Here is a 21,514-nt window from a genome sequence, read left to right as displayed (position 1 = left end):
AGAAGGGTGGAGGACCCCTCATCAATACTATTTTTATTACCTTCTTCCTAGATTTTACCAGTTGTCATTTTCACTTTTAATATTAAGGCTGTGGGACTTAATTAGTCATTTTTGAAATACTGAGCTATCAACAGATGGTGTGCTGAATAGAAATATACCACACACAAACATTTGGTCCTGAAGAAGATCAAGAACTGGAGTTCATTTCCCCTTCTCATTTGGGTTCAGAACTCTGTGGTCTTTCTTTTTATTGCCCGTGCCTCCAAATTGGCTGTTTGTGTTCCAAGATAGATCAGTTCCAAAGTTGGTTACAAACTTTCCGTACTTTTTATTTTTTTTTAACCAGCCAATTCCTCTTGGTTCACATAACAGAAGAGTGCATCATCACTTGCAACTTTAGTTAAAGCAATGGTGTTAAGAAGGTCTAGCTAAATAGAAAACGCTCAGACTTTCTGAGTGCTGACAGTTGTCAAATTCACCTAGTTCATACGGCCACATTTCTGAAGTTCTTTTTAACAGCCCATCTGTGAGCAATAGGATCAGATGACTAAGAACTACAGGGCAGAAGCACTATGACTTTGAATCAGATTTTCCCATTACCCAGCTATAGAGTCTGTTTCTCTCTGACCCATATACAGTTCAGCATTTAAGACCTTATGTGATTTTAATTCCATCACTTAGCACCCTGGCTGTATGAATATGAAGGAAAACATGAATTTGTTCGAATTCCAGATGCCCTGAACATTCTCTGGAACTCATCAGCTCCCTAAGCTAAAGCTATAGGTTTAAATCTAAATCTAACTCCATAGGTTTCAACCTAAATTTCATGATGAACAAAACCTGAATAGACGTCTTGCCTGTCTTTGATCATTCTTTTTCCAAAATTACTATGACTGCATTAGGACAATAGAATGCAGTCAACAAACGCAATCACTAGTCCCTGGCCAGATAACACATTCCAAACTTTATTTCCTAAAGGAGATTTTATCAAGTTTGTGCTCTTATAAATAGGAGAAAGAGAGAAATATAACTTGGCAAATGGAAGTGTTCATTAATTTATCCATTTATTCAACAAACATTAATTTAGTATCTACCACATTCTAGCGAGCTTATAGCCTAGCAGCAGAAATAACCTCACACACACAATCAAACCATTAAATAAGTGTAGGGTATGTTGGATTAAAAAAATGGTCTGGTCTAAATTCAAGAGGTTAGTGATTTGGGGAGGGGCAAAACAACTGATTCTTCTATTACCTTAAAAGTAAGGAAGTGTACCCCAGAAAGACATCACTCCTCCTTGATAATGATTGTTGAGCAAGCTTGAGCAGCCAGAAGCCATCCCTATTTCATCTGCACTGTCCCCTTTTCAAAGATACTCGTACCCAAATCATAGATCCTATCCTGGTTCTGTTTCTTCATTTCATTTATTCCATCCTCAAAAAGTAGGTACTTCATAACTACTGAATAAACTCACAAGGCCACAGAACTGTAAACCAAAAATGCCTGAAATAAATATGCAAGCATTCTAGTCTATAAATGTTTCTAAAGTTTAGGTTACAGCCTCATCAAATCGTATTCTGATTTTCTAGAGCAGCAGATTACAACCAGGGATAACTGTTTGCTCCCCTCACGGGGAACATTTGGCAATGTCTGGAGACATTTTTAGTTGTAACAATTTAGGAGGTGCTACTGGCATCTGGTGGTTAGAAGACAGGAATGTTGAGAGTCACACCACAGTGCCCAGGACAGCCCCCCAACCCTCACCCTAACAACAAAGAACTAGCTGACCCAAAATGCCAACAGTGCCCAGATGAAGAAACCCTGTAAGAGAGATTGGAAGTTGTGTCTTGGGAGCCACATAATGGGCTGTGATTATCCTTGCTTAGGCCTTACAAGGACCCTAGTGTAAATCCTTTTCCTCACTAGCCAAGCAATGTTCAAACCTGCAGAGATTTATTTCATTCATTTTCTATTTGTTTAATAAACAGACTGGAAGCACTGAAGGGAAAAATACTCAAGTAGTGAAGTAAGATGAAGGCTATTAGTAACCCTAGTTTGACTTAAGTGAATAGTAGGAAACAACATCTGCCATCAGGAAGTGAGTTGTAGAAACTGAAAAAAAAAGTTAAGAGTATTTAAAAAGCTCTGGTTCAAACAAATATCTATGTGAACCAATGGGTAGCTTGAAAACAGTGAAGACATTTCCGTTTCTTATGTCTTTGATAGAATGGAAAGAGCTTTTATTTTCTTTAGCGTGGTAATCATTCATATTTATCCTATGGCATGCCCTAAAGCTTAAAGAATAACAAACTGCCAAGGGTAAACAGAATTTTGTGAGCGAGTGAGACCTCTGGATGAATCCTTATCATTGTATGCTTGGATAAAACAAGATTTCCATGCATTAAACAGTACAAGACTTTCTATTTGGGAAGTAAGCTCCCACCACTTTGAAGGGCTCTAGCTACTTCTCAAGGATAACAAACATAAACTCCCCCAAGGTATGACTCCTTCCCCGTTCAAGTTCAGCGCTCTAGTCTCAGTGCTCCTATCACCAGCCCTTGCTTGGCTTATTTTTACACTGTTCGCTGTTCCATGTCATTTATTCGGTAATACTTGACATCAACAAGTGCCACCAAATAAATAAATACCAGAAGCCTGAAAATTTAAAAAAAGGAATCAAAACACATGCAGGCTGCTTTGTACCAAGCCATCTGAAGCTAGGTATTTTTTGTAATAATGAAAATGTGAGGCCATGCAGATGGGAGAGATGGTTCCAGATTCCTGCAAAAGGCTTATGGTCAACTGGTCTCAGGTGCACCAAATGTGGTTTTAGGTTCCTGCCTGGGATCCCAAGAAGAAAGAGTACTGAGCTTACTCAAGGAGGTACAAAAATGCTATGGAACCTCCAAATCATCTCATCATCGAGGACAGTTTTTAACAATTTCAGAAGGATGTATATTCATTTCAAAGGAATGCCTTAAAAAGTATCACAAACTAGGGGCTTAAAGCAATAGAAATTTACTGTTTCATGGTTCTGGAGGCTAGATGTCCAAAATCAACATGTCAGCAAGACCATGTGCCCTTTGAAATCTGCAGGGGAATCCATCCTTGTCCCTCCCTAACTTCTCCTGGTTTTCTGGCCATCTTTGGCATTCCTTGGCGTGCAGCTGCATAACTTCAATCAATAACATGGCCTTCTTGTGTCTTTACATTACACCATCTTCTTAGAAGGATGCCTGCCATCTCAGATGGGGAGCCCACTCTACACCAGTGTGACCTCATCCTAATTACATCTACAAGATCCTGTCTCCAAATAAGGTCACATTCCAAGGTACTGGGGATTCAGACTTCAGTATATTTTTTGACAGGGAACACACTTCAAGGCACAACAGGATGTAAACTATGAATGTATATTTTTGTTATCAAAACAGGGAAATTTAACTTTAATACAAACCCAAGGATCATTTATACTCCCTAATACAAAGAGCAAAAGATGGAGACACCTGGAGGCTCCCTTCAGGCTAAAGGTGAAAACAAAGGAAGAATAAGGCGAAAAGGAATTAATATAAAGAAAGAGTCGTGTCTTCTTGGTGTTGCTGCCGCTTTCAGACACATCCATGCACTCGTCAGCTGGAGCGTCTTCTCCCCCAGGGCATGTATGCTTCAGGTTTGTCATAAGCTCCAGAAGGCTAACGCGCATGCAAGAGATGAACTAATTCTGCTTATTTGCTCAATGGCAGAATGCAGAATAAGCACCCTCCTGCACAAAATGATTTCAGGAATGCCAAGAGGGTCTATCGTTCCAAAAGAGCTCCTCCATCCTCCCAACACTGTTACTGAAATCCCTGACACTTCCCCACTTCTGGTTTGGGTGCCTGGGCCAGAAGCTCCCAATGCAGTATTGACCACTGCCCTTGACACTGTTCCAAATATTTTGCCTAAGTTATTTAATACACAGAAGAATCCTATGAAGTAGATACTATTATATCTACAATTTACAGGTAAGAAGTAAGGCACAGGGAGATTTAATAAGCTTAGCAAAGCTGAGATCCAAAGTGGCCCCCAAACTACCAACCATGTTACCATATTGCCTTTCAACAGTAGGGAGAAACACAGTAACTAACTTACTATCATGCCCACTTAGATCGGAGTGTTAGGATATTTAATCCTCTCAGTAGAGAACTAAGACAACAAACAAATTTTTTTTTTTTTCAAAGTGTCTTCCCTGTACCACTTGTATCAAAATGAGGGAAAAGGTACACACACCTGGACTCTACCCTCAGACACAACTGATTCAGAATCTCAGTGGCCAGAAATCTGCATTTTGAAAACAAATGAGTGGATTAATGTTTGAGAACCACTGGCCCAACAGGAACGGAATAGGGGGAAAAGTCCAATGTTAAGGTTAACTAGAAAAAGCCACAGAGAGGTGACAAGGCAATGGGGACCCCGTAATCGATGGTCAGATGACTCAGGGGGTCCTGAGCAGGGAAGAACTTGGCTGCTGGAGAGTGAAGGTAATGCTGAACGTGGAGGTTTGATAGCAGAAATAGGCCAGCCATAGCCTCCGACTTGGATGAGCATGCCCTGTTCTGTTAGAAATGGTTATTTGCTGAGTCAGGACAGCATTTTCTGTTCATTTGGATGAAAAACATGGTTGCAGGCAAGGGAGAGCAACCAGGGCACATAGATTCAGAAATTCTTACTCTGACTCTATTTGAATGAGCAGGGTTTCATAAACAGAATGAGTACTGGTATGAGATTAAAGCAAGTGGTATGACGGAGGATCCAAGAGACTTAAGTCCTGTGTTTGGTTCAGTCACTGATTATAGCCTCCCTGAGGCTCAGGCTCTTAATCTGTAAAATGGGGAAAATAACACCTGCTTTGAAGGTCCTCACATACAGGATATGAACTCACTGAGACATAGTACTCTATTATTGCTATTCCAAGGGCTCTAAAAATCTCTTGACTCAGAATATATATGCCACACTCATGCCCTAAGACCATTAATAACACAACAAAGGGCAACTGGAAATGATGCTCTGCCTTACTCTGTGCGTCCCTGTGCCTCTGCCAGGAAAGACAACATAGTCACCAAAATTCATTCTAAAGTACAAATTGCATTGTAGGCCTCCTGCTCTGGAGAAACACACACACACACGAGGAAAAGTGGAGGCTAAAAACACCAAAACGACAAATTCACTCTTCTCACCCCATCTCATCCACACTGGTGTGCTCTACTAATTCTCTGAGGAGCTGGGCTGCTATTTCTGCTTCTACCTCTGCTTCCCTTCCTCAGCATACTCCAGTGCACACCCCTTGCTTTGGCGCCACATCGGTACAATTATAGTTATTCAGATCATTGCAGCAAAACTCAACCAAGCAACAACATAATCAGTATTTTCTAAATCATTCTTCCTTAAATCTGAAAACTTCTGAGTCCAGATTGCCTCCTCCTCTGTAGGAGGAGGCTTTCCTCTGTAGGCTTTCCATGCCTTTCAAGTAACTTGCCCTCCACTTCATTTTGATCAAATCATGGTATCACAGAGCTATGGTAAAAAAGAATATAATTTTGAATAAAATAGAATACCAAAAAGTTTGATAATAAAAATGTACTTGTGAAATCAGGATTAGAATTCATAGTAGATAATATGATGGTTAATGTACGCCTACAGCCTTTCAATGGCTATTTATAGCACCTTTAAAATATATATAAATGGAATGTTTGCTAATTAATGTATGCATAATACTACCAGGAATTGTGGAGGACACCAAAATGGATGCAGTGGACACCAACTTGCCCTAGATCCTGGTTTGCTCCATTCATTCATTAGTTAAGTGACCTTTTCTGTCAGGGAATTAATAGACTATTTTCTATTCTTATTATGAAAATAACCTAGAACTTTACAACTTTGTGAAGAGAAGCAGATGAGTGAAGTAGGACACTAAATGTGTATAATATCTATTCTGAGGTCTCTGTAATGTCTGAGAAGCAATCCTGAGGGAGAGACTCAAGGGTTCCAGCTAGAAGCCCGGGTCAAGGGCTACAGGTCCCCTTTGCACCCTTCCCTGTACACCCAGCCCTCTCCTGTCACTCAGAAGTATGCAAATACCCACCTTTCTGTTCTCTAGTTTGAAACTCTGATTACTAATGCAGCCCTCTCCCTTTAGGTCAAAAGGCAGCCCAGTGCTCTCCCACAGGGTGAAGTTGCCTAGCACCTGTTACCCCAAGGCAATCCAAGAACACTTCAGTGTTCCCACCCTTGGTTTAAACTCTTCCTAGTTCTCTGTGTAGATTTCTGGAAGTCCAAATAATCACAAGCATTAAGGATACAATAGAGGCCTCCTCTTTTCAGTCGAGGCTGCAAGAACACTGCAGCTTTCACTGCCGCTTTTTCCCCTCAATGATGCCAGCTCAGTTCAATAAACAAATGGATATTTGCCCTTGCCCCTGAGAAAACACTTAGGCATTAGGGCAGAGTTCCTGTGTTCTGGTAACATTTAATTGTGCTAGTTCTCAACCCTCTCTACACCCACACACTCATGGACCACATTTATTCCACTAACTTCAAAGGCCATTCAACATGTTGGAAATATGTATGAGAACACTGAGGGGAGTTTGAAATTAGTTTCAACCTTCTTTCTCTATGTGTGGGCTTGGTTCATGTAGTAGGTAGGATTTTAGAAGTACGTATTTGATTTTTAAAACATTCATTTGTTTATACTGGGTTTAAAATCATAAAAAATAAATCAGGATTTCTATTGCCAGTTTTTGTGTTTTCCATAATAACAGTCATTCATCCTTGTCCAATAAATATTTATAGGTTTAAATTAGGGAAAGCTTTTCAAAAGAATTTCCATTCATTCTTTATCCACCAATTTCCATATGCCAGCCGGCACGGGAGGAGTTTCAGGAAAGAAGCAGGAAGCAGATTAGGGCTTCCAGGCACAGAGGGAAGAGAGTACTGACAACAGAAAGAAGCTGTCATTAAATCCATACAGAGGTTGTCATTCACTAATTCACTTTTTTGTATAAGATTCACCAGGCCCACCCCAGAGAGTGTGATCCTAGACTGAAAGGAGCCTAAGAATCTGCATTTTAACAGGTACTCTCCCTCCCTCCCATTAACTTTGCCACACTACCCCTGTGCTGGTGCATTCAACACATAATCAAAAGTCCAGATTCAGTGGCATGTCTTCAAGGTGGAGCTGACTCTTAGTCTTTGGTGCATATCTGGGTAGAAATCCAAGCATATTAGCAATATGAACTGAGAGCACTATCAACTGTGTACAGTTTTTCCAATATTCAGTTTAATATGAATTGTTGAAAGTTTAAAATGCTGTATTTCCTTCTCATATATTCCTGGACTTTACTCCAGGACCGGATTGCAGGATATTTATATTCACTCAATTCTGAAAGAGATGGGAATACCAGACCACCTGACCTGCCTCTTGAGAAACCTATATGCAGGTCAGGAAGCAACAGTTAGAACTGGATGTGGAACAACAGACTGGTTCCAAATAGGAAAAGGAGTACATCAAGGCTGTATATTGTCACCCTGCTTATTTAACTTATATGCAGAGTACATCATGAGAAACACTGGGTTAGAAGAAACACAAGCTGGAATCAAGATTTCCGGGAGAAATATCAATAACCTCATATATGCAGATGACACCACTCTTATGGCAGAAAGTGAAGAGGAACTAAAAAGCCTCTTGTTGAAAGAGGAGAGTTAAAAAGTTGATTTAAAGCTCAATATTCAGAAAACTAAGATCATGGCATCCAGTCCCATCACTTCATGGCAAATAGATGGGGAAACAGTGGAAACAGTGGCTGACTTTATTTTTTGGGCTCAAAAATCACTGCAGATGGTGACTGCAGCCATGAAATTAAAAGACGCTTACTCCTTGGAAGGAAAGTTGTGACCAACCTAGATAGCATATTCAAAAGCAGAGACATTACTTTGCCAACAAAGGTTCGTCTCGTCAAGGCTATGGTTTTTCCTATGGTCATGTATGGATGTGAGAGTTGGACTGTGAAGAAGGCTGAGCGCCGAAGAATTGATGCTTTTGAACTGTGGTTGAAGCATCACATCACTTGGAGAAGACTCTTGAGAGTTCCTTGAATTGCAAGGAGATCCAACCAGTCCATTCTAAAGGAGATCAGTCCTGGGTGTTCTTTGGAAGGACTGATGCTAAAGCTGAAACTCCAATACTTTGGTCACCTCATGCGAAGAGTTGACTTATTGGAAAAGACCCTGATGCTGGGAGGGATTGGGGGCAGGCGGAGAAGGGGACGACAGAGGATGAGATGGCTGGATGGCATCACCGACTCGATGGACGTGAGTTTAGGTGAACTCCGGGAGTTGGTGACGGACAGGGAGGCCTGGCGTCACAAAGAGTCGGACATGACTGAGCAACTGAACTGAACTGACTGACTGTGTATGTTTTTCTATAAGCATGAAAATGGAATTATATAACAGAAAAAGAATAATATAATGAAAAATAAAACATGATCATCAAAGGTGGTTTGTTTTAGAATCATATTAGTCATCTATAGCTGCATAACCAATGGCCTCAAAATTCAGTGGCTTTGTATAGCAAATATTTAAATAATCTAACAGTGTATCTGAAATCCAAATGTGACTTAGCTGAATGGTTCTGTACAGGGCCTCTCACAGGCTTTAATGCACGTGGCAGGGCTTGAGTTCGTCTCAAGGCCCAACTGGGGAAAGACCCACTTCCAAGCTCACTCACATGGCCACTGGTAGGATTCAGTTCCTCCCAAGCTTCTGGTTTGAGGACTTAGTTCCTCAGTGGCTATTGGCTATAGTTCTGCCTCAGTTAACTTCCTCACACACCTCTCCAAAAGGCAGCTCACAACTCAGCACCTGGTTTCCTGCAGAGCAAGCAAGCAAGAGAGCAAGAAAGGAAGGAAGATGATACCATGGTCTTTTGTAACCTGATCATGGAAGAGACTACCCCATCATTTTTGCCACATTTTATTATTTAGAAGCAAATCAACAAGTCCAGCCCACTCAAAAGTGGGGGGAACGTTACACAAAGGCATAAATACCAAGAAGTTGAGGAGGAGGGATCGTTGGGAGCCATCTTAGATGTTGTCTATCACAGAACACATGAATTTGCTTTTTTTATTGTCAATTTATCATCCTACTTATGGTTTGCTAAAACAAACTTTTCTGATACAGGTTAGGGAGTGTATTCTGGGGGTAGAGTATAGTAGTGCTGAAAAGATTCTGAAGTTACTAATTGAACTTAGGTTTATAAATGAGGAGTTGTACACCTACTATGCTAACCAAAAGGAAAGAGTGTTAGTTACTATATCACTTCAGAATGCTTTCTGATATAGGTAGCTGAAAATTGAATAGCTGTGGCTTAAAAATAAAAGCATAAGGAGAAGTCTAGAGGCAGATAGCTACTGAATTGTTTCAGTAGATTGGTAGCACAAAAGCAGCATCTTCTTCTATTCTCTTGGTCTTTTAATTATATATGTCACCTCATGGTCAAAAGATGACTTCTCTACATTAAGGCAAGACATCATTTTCTAAGTAGGAAGAAGGGCAAAGGGCCATACCAAATGCCTCTGTTTCTTTTCATAAGAAAGGTAAAGCTTTCCGGAAGTCTAGCCCGGCAGACTTCTACTTAATCTCATTGGCGAGAATAGGGTGACATGTCTACTCTAAACTGACCACTTGACAAGGAGACTAAGATTACCATGGCAAGTCTAAACCATCTACAACTTATCTCTAAGATAAAAGAATTATTTCCATGACCTGAACAAATGAAGCTTCACTGGCAGAAAAGTGGGACTGTGGGTGTCAGGCAGACAACACACATCTTCTATAAACATCTTGTTTGTTATTATTTATGTGTTCCATATATCCAGTATAATCACAGTTTCATAATTTTATCACAATTTTCACAAAAATCTAAAATGATATTTTCTCATGGAAACAGAATAGGCAAGCATCTTTGCTTATTAAATCCCAAATGTACTTAAAGTTTCCTTCTTGGAAATTCTTTATCCAGAAATAAAATGTCCAAATTTTGAGACAAAAAAAATGAGCCCATGTTTTTTAATCCTGTGTACATGGAAAATTCTTTTTTAATATTTCCATCACATACATTTAACAAAATGACTTGCACTAGCCAACAACTATTATTAAAACACAATGAGACAGATTGCTTTTCTTGACGTCTGCTGCTAGATTTTTGCTAACTTATGTTTCAAAAATTATAGCATCATAAGTCAGTGTTGTACAAAAGTATTTAATGTCATTTATAAAAATCTAATAACATAAACTCTTGACTCCTTATAAAGCATCTATTAAGACATACAAATACTGAAGTTTATTTATGCCTTTGATTTTGAAGTCTGATTCTTGCCAGAAGGGCAACTTGTTCCATAGTTTACAGAACAGAAAATCAGCTCATTTGAGGAGCAGCTCAACCTCATCTGAAGCATCCCCATTCTAAGAAACTAAATGGCACCTGCATTTCTTCGCTTTTGTGTTTGTCCAAAAGGAAACCTCTAATTCTTGCTCTGCTCCAAATTTATGTGAGCAAATACAGTTCGCTCTGAGTAACACCTGCTCTGAGACTTCCTCTAGAGGGGTAAGAGGGTCATGTCCCTGAGGAATGGGACTCCAGAGTGACAGCTTTGATGAGGGATAAATCAAACCCATGATGCATATGAACAATGAGCACACGAGATAATCAGAAAAAGGCACCACTTTTCATTCAATGATGTTCAAATTCACATTCAAGCCTAGTTGCCTTTTCCATTGGCAATGGAATGTAGCATCCAGATGATGGAGGGTGTGCGGTGATAAGCAGACAGTAGTGGAAAAGCCCAGGAAAGTTTCTAAGCCTGAATTCCAAGTCTGCGCCTGCCATTAAGTGGGAAAGTATTCTGGAGAATCCCATGGGTGGAGGAGCCTGGTGGGCTGCAGTCCATGGGGTCACTGGGAGTCGGACACGACTCAGTGACTTCACTTTCACTTTTCACTGTCATGCATTGGAGAAGGAAATGGCAACCCACTCCAGTGTTCTTGCCTGGAGAATCCCAGGGATGGAGGAGCCTGGCGGGCTGCCGTCTATGGGGTTGCATAGAGTCGGACACAACTAAAGCAACTTAGCAGCAGCAGCAGCATTCTTGATCTGGTCATCTGACAGCTTTGTCCATCAATTTCTCTCTCTCAAGTGGATCTCCTTTTCTTTAAGAATCCCTTCAGCTTTATATATCTATGAATCTGCTAAGGCAACTATGCTTGGATGGAATTGTGAACTGCCTTTAAATGGAATGACTGATTACTAACAGAATTTTGTTGGGTTCAATCAATTATGAATGTTTCAAAATGTATAATGAGGATGTTTTCCAAAATATTCCCTCTGGTTTTCACCTGTTCACCCTAAATAGGTATACAGAAATCTCTATATTCATGCTGAGCAAAGGACATTTCTCCTAACCTCACACAGTGATATATTTCAAGTCCATGTCTTAGAAGACAATGAGAGACTTACAGGAGACCTAGAGTTAGGAATGGGGTAGGCAGAGAAGGGACATAAGGAGAAAGATGTACATTCATAGGGAAATAGTGTGGCGGGTAGGGGTGGACCTAGGCCTGGGAATCAGGAAATTAGAGTTCTAATTTCACTGATTCACTTAGGACCTTGAGAAATCTGGTCCATTTAAATTGTGCCTCAGTTTCCTTATCTGCCAATTAGAGAGAGAGTTCTTGGCTAGGTGCCCAGGATTGTGAGAACATGATGTGCAGGGCCATGGAAATTCAGTCAGTACCAAAAAGGCAAAACATCCTAGTTACTAGATGTTCTAACTTAAAATAGAAACATTAACAAGAGTAATTTCTTTAATAATCAAAATGTGCATGTTTTAGGAAGCATATCATTCTGGGTGAAAATTAAGCAAACAGGTCTAATTAGAAGAGCTTATAGTCCCAGGGATACAAAAGCAAAAGGAAGTTAGACTTAAAGAAGGACAAGTTCCAGTTTTGCCCCTTATCATCCATATGACCTTGGGTAATGTCTTAACCTCCAACAGTAGCCTCATTATGTAAAATGAGAACAATGATACGTACCTCAGAGGTTGTGGTAAAGATTATTACAGATGGAAGTTAGCTCTTTTGAAGCACTGATGAGGTTTGAATTTACAGCCACCATGTACTTTGCAACTGATAGTTTCTCTTATTTCAATTGCCTATTTAAAAATGTAGTCACCCACAACAAGTAATTTTTAATGCTGTTTATTGAGTATTTACTATATTGCAATGATCTATCCCCATGCCAAGCACTTTACATAAATTTTCTCATGTCCTCCTCACAAACACCTATCAATATTACTATTACTGTTGCAGAAATGGAGGTAGAGAGAAACTAAAGATTATTTCTGGCTTCACTGTGTTTCTTTAACCTGCCTTTTCTCTCTTGAACTGCATCTAATTGACTTTTATTTTAAGCCATGTTACATTCTTAAGACTAAAGCAGCAACTAACTAAGGAATATATTTATATAACATGTTATTTTTGTCATGTTGCTTTCCACCCCTGGAGACTTGCTCTAAATTCACTTGGATATTTGAAGATAAATCATACTCACTGCAGTTTTGGAAAGCATTAAAAAAGTAACCACTCAAATTTTTTAAGCAACTTAAAACTTAAGAATTTCTAAAATGTTCACTGAAAAAAGCATTTATATTTATGTTTAGAAAAATTAAATTATCAGTAAGAAATCTTACATAGATGGCACATGTTTATAGATCTTCAACAAGGACCAATCATGTATATAAGTGTATGACCTCATCCTAACACTGTTCTCAGAGACTAGGCTATGGGAATTCGTACAGTTACCAGAGGGTTAAACTCAATAATCTCTCTCTTTCTCTCTCTCTCTCTTTTTTTTTTTTTTTTGGTCAATTTGCCTTTTAATTATGAAATACTGATTGCCTTAGAGAAAATTTGAAAAATATTTTTTAAGCAATGTGGTATTAAAAGAAAGAATCAATATCTTTCAAACCAGGTTGGAAATTCAAATCTACCTCTTATTTACCTGGACAATCTATTAAACTTCACATTTTTCTATTAAATGGCAATAATAAATTACAGAGTTGCTGTGAGTTAAATGAGAACAGCGTTTGATCACGATAGCCAGTCAACAAATGTTAGTAACTATCCATTCCCTTGGAAAAGAATCTGTAGGCAAACATGCTTAAATTCTGTTCTGTAAAGAGACAGGAATCCTTGGTTCCTGTAAAGTCCTTACCAGCCTCCTTTGGCAATAGACTATTTTCTATAAAAGTGATGGCCCTCTTCTATTAAGTGCCCCCTTCAGGGCATTCATGGACCACCATTGCCCAACCTTTGATTCAGATTAAGAATATCTTGCTCTAGTGCATTCATTTTGACTTCACCAAATCCTCTTACAAAATAGTCATCTTTTAAAAATAAAATTCTTTGGGGACCTTTCAAAGGAAAAGCACAGACCTTTATTTTTAACAGCTTTGGGAAAATCCAGTACCAGAACAAAACCCTATAGTAAACAAGTATCTGCACAGAAACTTCATTGAAAGATTGATCTGACTTGCCACACATTTACAACAATCTTTTAAAACACACACATGTTTACTTCTGAGTCTAGATCTAAACAGGGAAAGAAAACATTAGAACAACAATAAATTTATTTAACTTCCTTTAGATAATTATGGACATACCTTTTCTATGTATTACATATTCTTAGGACATTGGACAACAGATCAAGAAACAGAATGTTTTAGAAAATAAACATTAACTATTGGTAAGCATCATGTATTTTTTTCCAAAAGAAGTTGATTGTGTTTAACCAAAAGTGGCTCCTTGGCACTGAGAGGCTCCATGGAGTCACATAAGTCCTCATTCCTTAATCCTGAGCTTGCCTGGATTGCTGCTGCTGCTGCTAAATTGTGTCAGTCGTGTCCAACTCTGTGCAACCCATAGACAGCAGCCCACCAGGCTCCCCCGTCCCTGGGATTCTCCAGGCAAGAACACTGGACTGAATTGCCATTTCCTTCTCCAATGCATGAAAGTGAAAAGTGAGAGTGAAGTCGCTTGGTCATGTCCAACCCTCAGCGACCCCATGGACTGCAGCCTTCCAGGCTCCTCCATCCATGGGATTTTCCAGGCAAGAGTACTGGAGTGGGGTGCCATTGGATTGCTTCTGGCAGTCATCAATGTGTTTATATTTCAAACCACATAATATATATGGTTTATATATTTATATATAAGGATATATACATATATCCTTCATATAGCTGCCACCACTCCGCAGTTAAACTGGCTCTGTCCTACACTTCTGGTGGTAATTTTGTTACCCCATGCTTTAGTCTATATAATCCTTCCAGATGGATAAAAGCTCCTGCAAATTAATTCTGTGGGAAAGAATGCTATTGGGAAAGGGGCTAGGCTTGCATCCTGTCCCCACCTCTGCTGTGTTTGACTTTAGCAAGCCACCATTATGTCTCCGAATCTATGTATCTTCTTTTGTAAAATGACAACCTACCTTCCCAGATTTCAAACCTAGGGTTTGAAACCCTAGGTCACATGGAGACAATACATGTAGAAGCACTTAGTTAACTGCTACATGACTACAAACTAATTTGATTATTTTCTAGTGGCCACCAAAAGGGACTAGTACAGGTGTTGCTTCTGCTGCTAAGTTGCTTCAGTGGTGTCCAGCTCCTTGCACCCCTATGGACCATTGCCTGCCAGGCTCCTCTGTCTATGAGATTCTCCAGGCAAGAATACTGGAGTGGGTTGCCCTGATTTACTTCAGTGGATCTTCCTGACCCAGGAATTGAACGCACATCTCTTATGTCTTCTACACTGGCAAATGGTTCTTTACCACTAGCACCGCCTGGGAAGCCCCTAGAGAGAGCAGAGGTGACATTAACAGCAAGAAGAAAATTAGGAAGGCAGTTAAGAAAATGTTAAGAGAGAACTTAGTTTTTAAATTGAAGAAACAGTAAAAGTTTTGAATAAAGACAAAATCAACCTGTAATGGGCCTCACAGGTGGTGCTAGTGGTAAAGAATCTGCCTATCAGTGCAGGAGATATGAGACGTAGATTCGATCCCTGGGTCAGGAAGATCCCCTGAAAGAGGGCATGGCTTTAATCCTTAAAGCTCAAGATTAAGCAGCAGTCCAGACAAGCTCCAGTACTCTTGCCTGAAGAATCCCATGGACAGAGGAGCCTGGCGGGCTATGATCCATAGGGGTGCAAAGAGTCGGACTCAACTGAAGCAACTTGGCATGCATGCCCAACTCTCTCTGGCAGGCAGACCTGAAGCTCAAAGTTCATCTTAGGCTTTTCTCTCTCCTTATCCTTGAAGTAACCAAGTCCTGGGCACTCTTCCTTTAACATCCCTGAAATTCATTCTTCTCTTTTTTCATGGTCACTATTACAGTTTTGGCCCTGCCATCTCAAACTTGGGATACTGCAAGAATCTTTCTTCCTTGAGTCTCTTTTCCTTTTCCCCTAGCCTAGACACTGCTATCAAATTCATGTTGGTAAATGACTGAATTGGATTGTGGCTGCATTCCTCTGCTCCAACATCTTCAACAGACACCGCCCCCTCACCCCCCACCGCCCCCATCACCACTTCATATAAAGTAAAACTGAGTCTGGCCTCAACCTTTCTTTTCAGCCATGGCCACACAGGTCTATCTGTCTGTGACACTCACTGCATCATCCTTCGTTGTCCTGGGGCCTTGATCACAGCGTTTTTCAGATCCCTTCTTCCTTCCTTTCCAAGCCATACCCCATTTTCCAATCCCTGCTCAAATCCCGTCACACAATGAAGATTTCTTAAATCCTCAGAGCCCACAATGATCTAATTTCCTGAAGATATTCTACCAGCTGAGTGTTGGAGAGTTGACAATCAGTCATGAACTGCTTCCCAGGTGGGGCTAGTGGTAAAGACCCCACCTGCCAATGCAGAAGATGTAAGATGTAGGTTCGATCCCTGGATCAGGAAGATCCCCTGGAGGAGGTCATGGCAACTCACTCATTTTCTTGCCTGGAGAAACCCATGGACAGAGGAGCCTGGTGGGCTACAGCCCATAGGGTCACAAAGAGTCAGATACGACTGAAGTGATTTAGCACATATGAACTAACTACCTCTTAACATTGTTTGTGTAGTTGTCTTGGAATGCAGTTAACTTAGATCATGTTATTTACATTTTACTGAATGCCTAGTATACTTATCCATATTGCTGGGCTTTACTTGAAGGCAAGAATTTTATCATATCCCTTTAGTTTTCCCTAGAGCAGCAGTTCTTAACCGTTCACATAGCGAAGAAACACCCAGAGAACATGTTAGAAATCCACCTTGACACTACCCCTAGAGGTCTGGGTGGAGCCCAAATCTGCATTTCCCACATATTCCGAGTGAGGCTGATGCTGCTGGGTGCCTTTAAGCATTTTACACAGAACCTGTACATAAAAGCTAATATACATTTATGCATACTCAGAAATGGGTTTTTTCTTGTTTCTTCTATTTCAAGCTCATGTTCTGTCACTTCTTCTTTTCAGATTGATTTTGAAGATGTGATTGCAGAACCAGAAGGAACACACAGTTTCGACGGCATCTGGAAGGCCAGCTTCACCACCTTCACTGTGACAAAGTACTGGTTTTACCGTTTGCTGTCTGCCCTCTTTGGCATCCCAATGGCACTCATCTGGGGCATTTACTTTGCCATTCTCTCTTTCCTGCACATCTGGGCAGTTGTACCATGCATTAAGAGTTTCCTGATTGAGATTCAGTGCATCAGCCGTGTCTATTCCATCTACGTCCACACCTTCTGTGACCCGCTGTTTGAGGCTATTGGCAAAATATTCAGCAATATCCGCATCAACACGCAGAAAGAAATATAAATGACATTTCAAGGATAGAAGTATATATGATTCTTTCTTCCCTTTTAATTTTCTCAGTGCCAATTTCAAGTTGCTAGTATAGCAACAGCATATGAATGAATTTCCTGGTTCAGAACAAAGATATCACTCTCTCAGTCTTCGTAACTATTATTTTTCTCCTCTGAGCTATTGGGTTGTCTGTGTTGGGGGTTGTCTGAACTTTTAAAACCCATTTAAAATATTTTTCTTTCATTTGGATCATTGTCCTATTGGCTGAGATATGAACCTATTGTTAAAAGATAACTTGAGAGAAATATGAAGAACTGAGGAGGAAAAAAAGAACTAACAACCTCAACTGCCTGTTCTAAAATGTCAATCATTTTATGGTAAGGGAAGTATTCAAGTATTCCAGGCTATTGTCACTGAGTGTACAGATATGTGGGCAGTTTTAAGCAAACTCTTCCTTCTGAAGTGTTTAGTGAATTGCTGCCATTCACTGTAATGATTCAATGGGATCTAGTGATCTTCATCAAGTTAGACAACATAATCTGCACATGATCTATTGCCTTACTTTCTTGAAGTTTTAACCTGTGATAGATACTTGTATGCCTGGATATTTGTTACATAGATGATGACACCTAAGTGCCTTCCTGTTCTCCAGGTTTTCCTTTTAAAATAGGGTCCACCTCATCAACTTTCATTAGGTCAGCAGCCTTCCTGAAGACCAAAATTAGAAAAATCCATTACCTAGTTCTTCACACTTATTTCTGACTCCAAGATATGGGATCAGATGAAGTTCATGTCTGTACTTGATCACACAACATCTTTATCCATATGGGGTATGGTCCACATCAGCCCCATTAAATGAATTAAGGTGAATAAATGGGGCCAAGCCCTCTGGGCTGGCAGAAGTGGAAGCCAACTTTCCCTGCCTCTCACTAGCTGAATGAGGTCAGCATGTCTATTCAGCTTCGTTTATTTTCAAGAATAATCACGCTTTCCTGACTCCAAACTAATCCATCACCGGGGTGGTTTAGTGGCTGAACATTGTGTTCCCTTTTCAGCTGATCAGTGGGCCTCCGGGGAAGGGCTCATAAAATGGAGGCCATTGTGTGAGACTGTCAGAGTTGTTGCAAATGTGACCCCTTCAAATTAAAGCACTTGCAACTGCCTGTTATGCTGTGACACATGGCCCCTCCCCCTGCCACGAGCTTTGGACTTAAGCCAAGCGTCACTTTGCTCAGAGAGAAGATGGGGGAGGAGGCAGTAATAAAAGATGGAGGTAATTTTGCTGGAATAAATTCAAATTCTTCTGAATTCAAACTGAGGAATTTTACCTGTAAACCTGAGTCATACAGAAAGCTGCCTGGTACATCCAAAAGCTTTTTATTCCTCCTGCTCATAGTAAGATTCTTCCCTGGGGGACTTTATTTTTAACCTTCAGTTATGCTTTTATTTCCATACACCTGTTAGAATTCTGCTTGGTTTCTTTTTTTGCCTCTTCCAGTTTTCCTGGCACTTTAATCGCCAACCTGTTACCTATTTAGGTTTTCTGCATTAAAACAGACACTGGCATGGACATAGTTTTACTTTTAAACTGTGTACATAACTGAAAATGTACTATACTGAATAATTTTTAAGTGAAAAGTTTTTTTATCTTTATATGAGGAAAATCACTTGGGAAATTGTTTTGTGATTCAATCTGTAAACTGTGTATCCCAAGACATGTCTGTTCTATATAGATGCTTATTCCCTTGTGCAAATCAAGTGCTGGTCCAAAAGACTGCTGAAATTTTTATATGCTTACTGATATTTTACACTTTTTTTATCTTGCATGTCCTGTAATAAGTCTACACAATAAAAATGTTTAACAGTTAAATAGTCAGATTTATTATTTTTCCCCAAAACAGGCCTGCATGTGTTGATTTCTGTAGTGTGGTGTGTGTGTGTGTGTGAAGTGCATGTACATAGAGTCTGTACATTATTGGAGTATGTTTTAGGGGGTGGTGGTCTTCCATTTTTCAACTATTAAAAAGTCATTTAGTTGGGATCTTTCTTCTAAGGTCATCACCATTCATAAGTTACTTCAGATAAAAGTTATAATTAATAAGTATTTGTTTAGCAGTTTAATCAATATTTTGTTACTTGTCACCTAATTTGAGCCACTAACAACTTTATGTGATTGGTAACTTTCTCTATTGGTATTTGACACATTCAGGGAGGCAGTTATACTTTGACTCTTTGCCATTTCTTAACTGGAATTTTTTAAGATGTACATTTCAGAAGTAATTTATTTTGGCCTTGGCTAAGTTTACATTAAGATATTCTGTATTAGTCAGGGTTCTCCAGAGAAGCCAATAGGATATACACACACACACACACACACACATACATATATATATGAAATATACCCATGTGAATATATAAGGAAAGTACAGGGAGAGAGAGGAGTAAGAAATTGGTCCACACAAGTTAAGGCTAAAAAGTCTCAAGGTCTGCAGGTGAGTCAACAAGCCACAGGAAAACTGATGGGATAGTTCCAGTCCAAAAGCTGGCAGGTTGAAACCCACGAAAAGCCTATGTTTCAGTTTGAGTTCAAAGGCAGGACAAATCCAGTGTTCCAGTTCAAAGGAAGTAAGGCAGGAGCAATTGTGTCCTACACAAAAGATCAGCTCTTTGGTTCTGTTTGGTCCTTCAACTGATTGGCTGAGGCCCACCCATGTTAGAGAGGTCAATCTGCTTTACTCAGTCTACCAATTTAAATGTTAATTCCATCCAAGAATTATCCTCATGAAAACACCCAGAATAAAGTTTGACCAAATATCTGGACGCTCCAGTCAATTTGACACTTTTATAAAATTAATCATTACAACTTCCAAATAAAATTTTGTAAAGGAATCTTCTAACTTCTTTGCCCTGAAACTCCTTTCATGTGGTTTACAGAGTCCCTCTTGCTTGGCTCTCAAGCATGCACTGAAGCTCATTATTTAGTAATGCAGCCTGGTATTTGTGTTTATCCAGCAAATCCATTTCTAGTATGCAGTGTGAAGACCTGCTTTTGACCATGGCAAGATGTCATTACTTGGCCAAAGTTATTCCACCAATTCAAGCAAAATCAATGAAGTGACTTTAAAGAAAAGCTTTTGCACAACAAAGGAACCTTCGACAAAATAAAAAGACAGCCAACTGAAGGGAAGAAAATATTTGCAAATGATATGACTGATAAGTTAATATTCAAAATATACAACTCAACATCAAAAAAATAACTCAATTGAAAAATACATAGAAGATTTGAATAAATATTTTTCTGAAGAGGAAATGCAGATGGCCAACAGACATATGAAGATGCTTGACATCACTAATCATTAAGGAAATGCAAATCAAAACCATAATGAGATATCACCTCCTATCTGTCAGAATGGCTATTATCAAAATGTACACAAATAACAAATGTCGGAGAAGATATGAAAAAAGGGAACCCACCTTCACTGTTGGTGGGAAATTGGTACAACCACTGTGGAAAATAGTATGAAGGTTTCACAAAAAATTAAAAAGAGAACTACCATATGATCTAGCAATTCCACTATTGTGTAAACATCGAAGAAAAACAAAAACACTAACTTGGAAAGATACACACATCCCAATGTTCATAGCAACATTATTTATAATTGCAGAGATGTGAAAGCTACCTAAATGTCCATCAACAGAAAAAAATGGATAATGGAAAAAAGAAGACATATAAATACACACAATGAAAGCCATATTGATATGTACACTTTGTTATATTTAAAACAGATAGCCAACAATTCCCTGTATATCACAGGGAATTATGCTCAATATTCTTTAAAAATCTAAATGGGAAAAATATTTGAAAAAGAACAGATACTGGTATATGTATAACTGTGTTTCTCTGGTGGTTCAGACAGTAAAGAATCTGCCTGGCATGCAAAAGACCCAAGTTTGACCCCTGGGTTGGGAAGATCCCCTGGAGGAGGGAATGGCTACCCACTCCAGTATTCATGCTTGGAGATTTCTACGGACAGGAGAGCCTGGCTGGCTACAGTCCATGGTGTCGCAAACAGTTGTACACGACCGAGTGACTAACACACACACACATGTGTATAACTGAATCACTTTGCTATACACTTGAAACTAACAAAACATTGTTAATCAACTATCAGATCAGATCAGATCAGTTGCTCAGTCGTGCCCGACTCTGCGACCTCATGAATCACAGCACGCCAGGCCTCCCTGTCCATCTCCAACTCCCGGAGTTCACTCAGACTCACGTCCATCGAGTCAGTGATGCCATCCAGCCATCTCATCCTCTGTCGTCCCCTTCTCCTCCTGCTCCCAACCCCTCCCAGCATCACAGTCTTTTCCAATGAGTCAACTTTTCGCATGAGGTGGCCAAAGTACTGGAGTTTCAGCTTTAGCATCATTCCTTCCAAAGAAATCCCAGGGCTGATCTCCTTTAGAATGGACTGGCTGGATCTCCTTGCAGTCCAAGGGACTCTCAAGAGTCTTCTCCAACACCACAGCAACTATACTCACATATAAAATAAAATTTCTTTAAATAAATTAATTTACT

At 39.8% G+C, this 21,514-nt stretch overlaps 1 protein-coding gene and 1 long non-coding RNA gene across 5 annotated transcripts in view; one reads left to right on the top strand and one right to left on the bottom strand.

Annotated features, from left to right (window-relative positions):
- The window catches only part of CAV1 (caveolin 1), a 36,118-nt gene extending 17,316 nt beyond the window's left edge, over positions 1–18,802 (top strand). For all 3 annotated transcript variants that reach the window (XM_019958726.2, XM_019958728.2, XM_019958727.2), the window contains exon 3: positions 16,603–18,802. In XM_019958726.2, coding sequence (XP_019814285.1) covers positions 16,603–16,944 — 342 coding nt within the window. In that variant the 3' untranslated portion in view covers positions 16,945–18,802. The remainder of the gene's footprint in view (positions 1–16,602) is intronic.
- Positions 1–21,514, bottom strand: part of LOC139182710 (uncharacterized) — a 266,009-nt gene that overhangs the window by 180,888 nt on the left and 63,607 nt on the right. The gene's annotated exons all lie outside the window — the stretch shown is intronic.

The sequence above is a fragment of the Bos indicus genome, chromosome 4 (assembly GCF_029378745.1).
Source record: "Bos indicus isolate NIAB-ARS_2022 breed Sahiwal x Tharparkar chromosome 4, NIAB-ARS_B.indTharparkar_mat_pri_1.0, whole genome shotgun sequence".
Taxonomy (NCBI): domain Eukaryota; kingdom Metazoa; phylum Chordata; class Mammalia; order Artiodactyla; family Bovidae; genus Bos; species Bos indicus.
The sequence above is the reverse complement of the archived record's forward strand: the minus strand, read 5'-3'. Positions and strand labels throughout refer to the sequence as shown.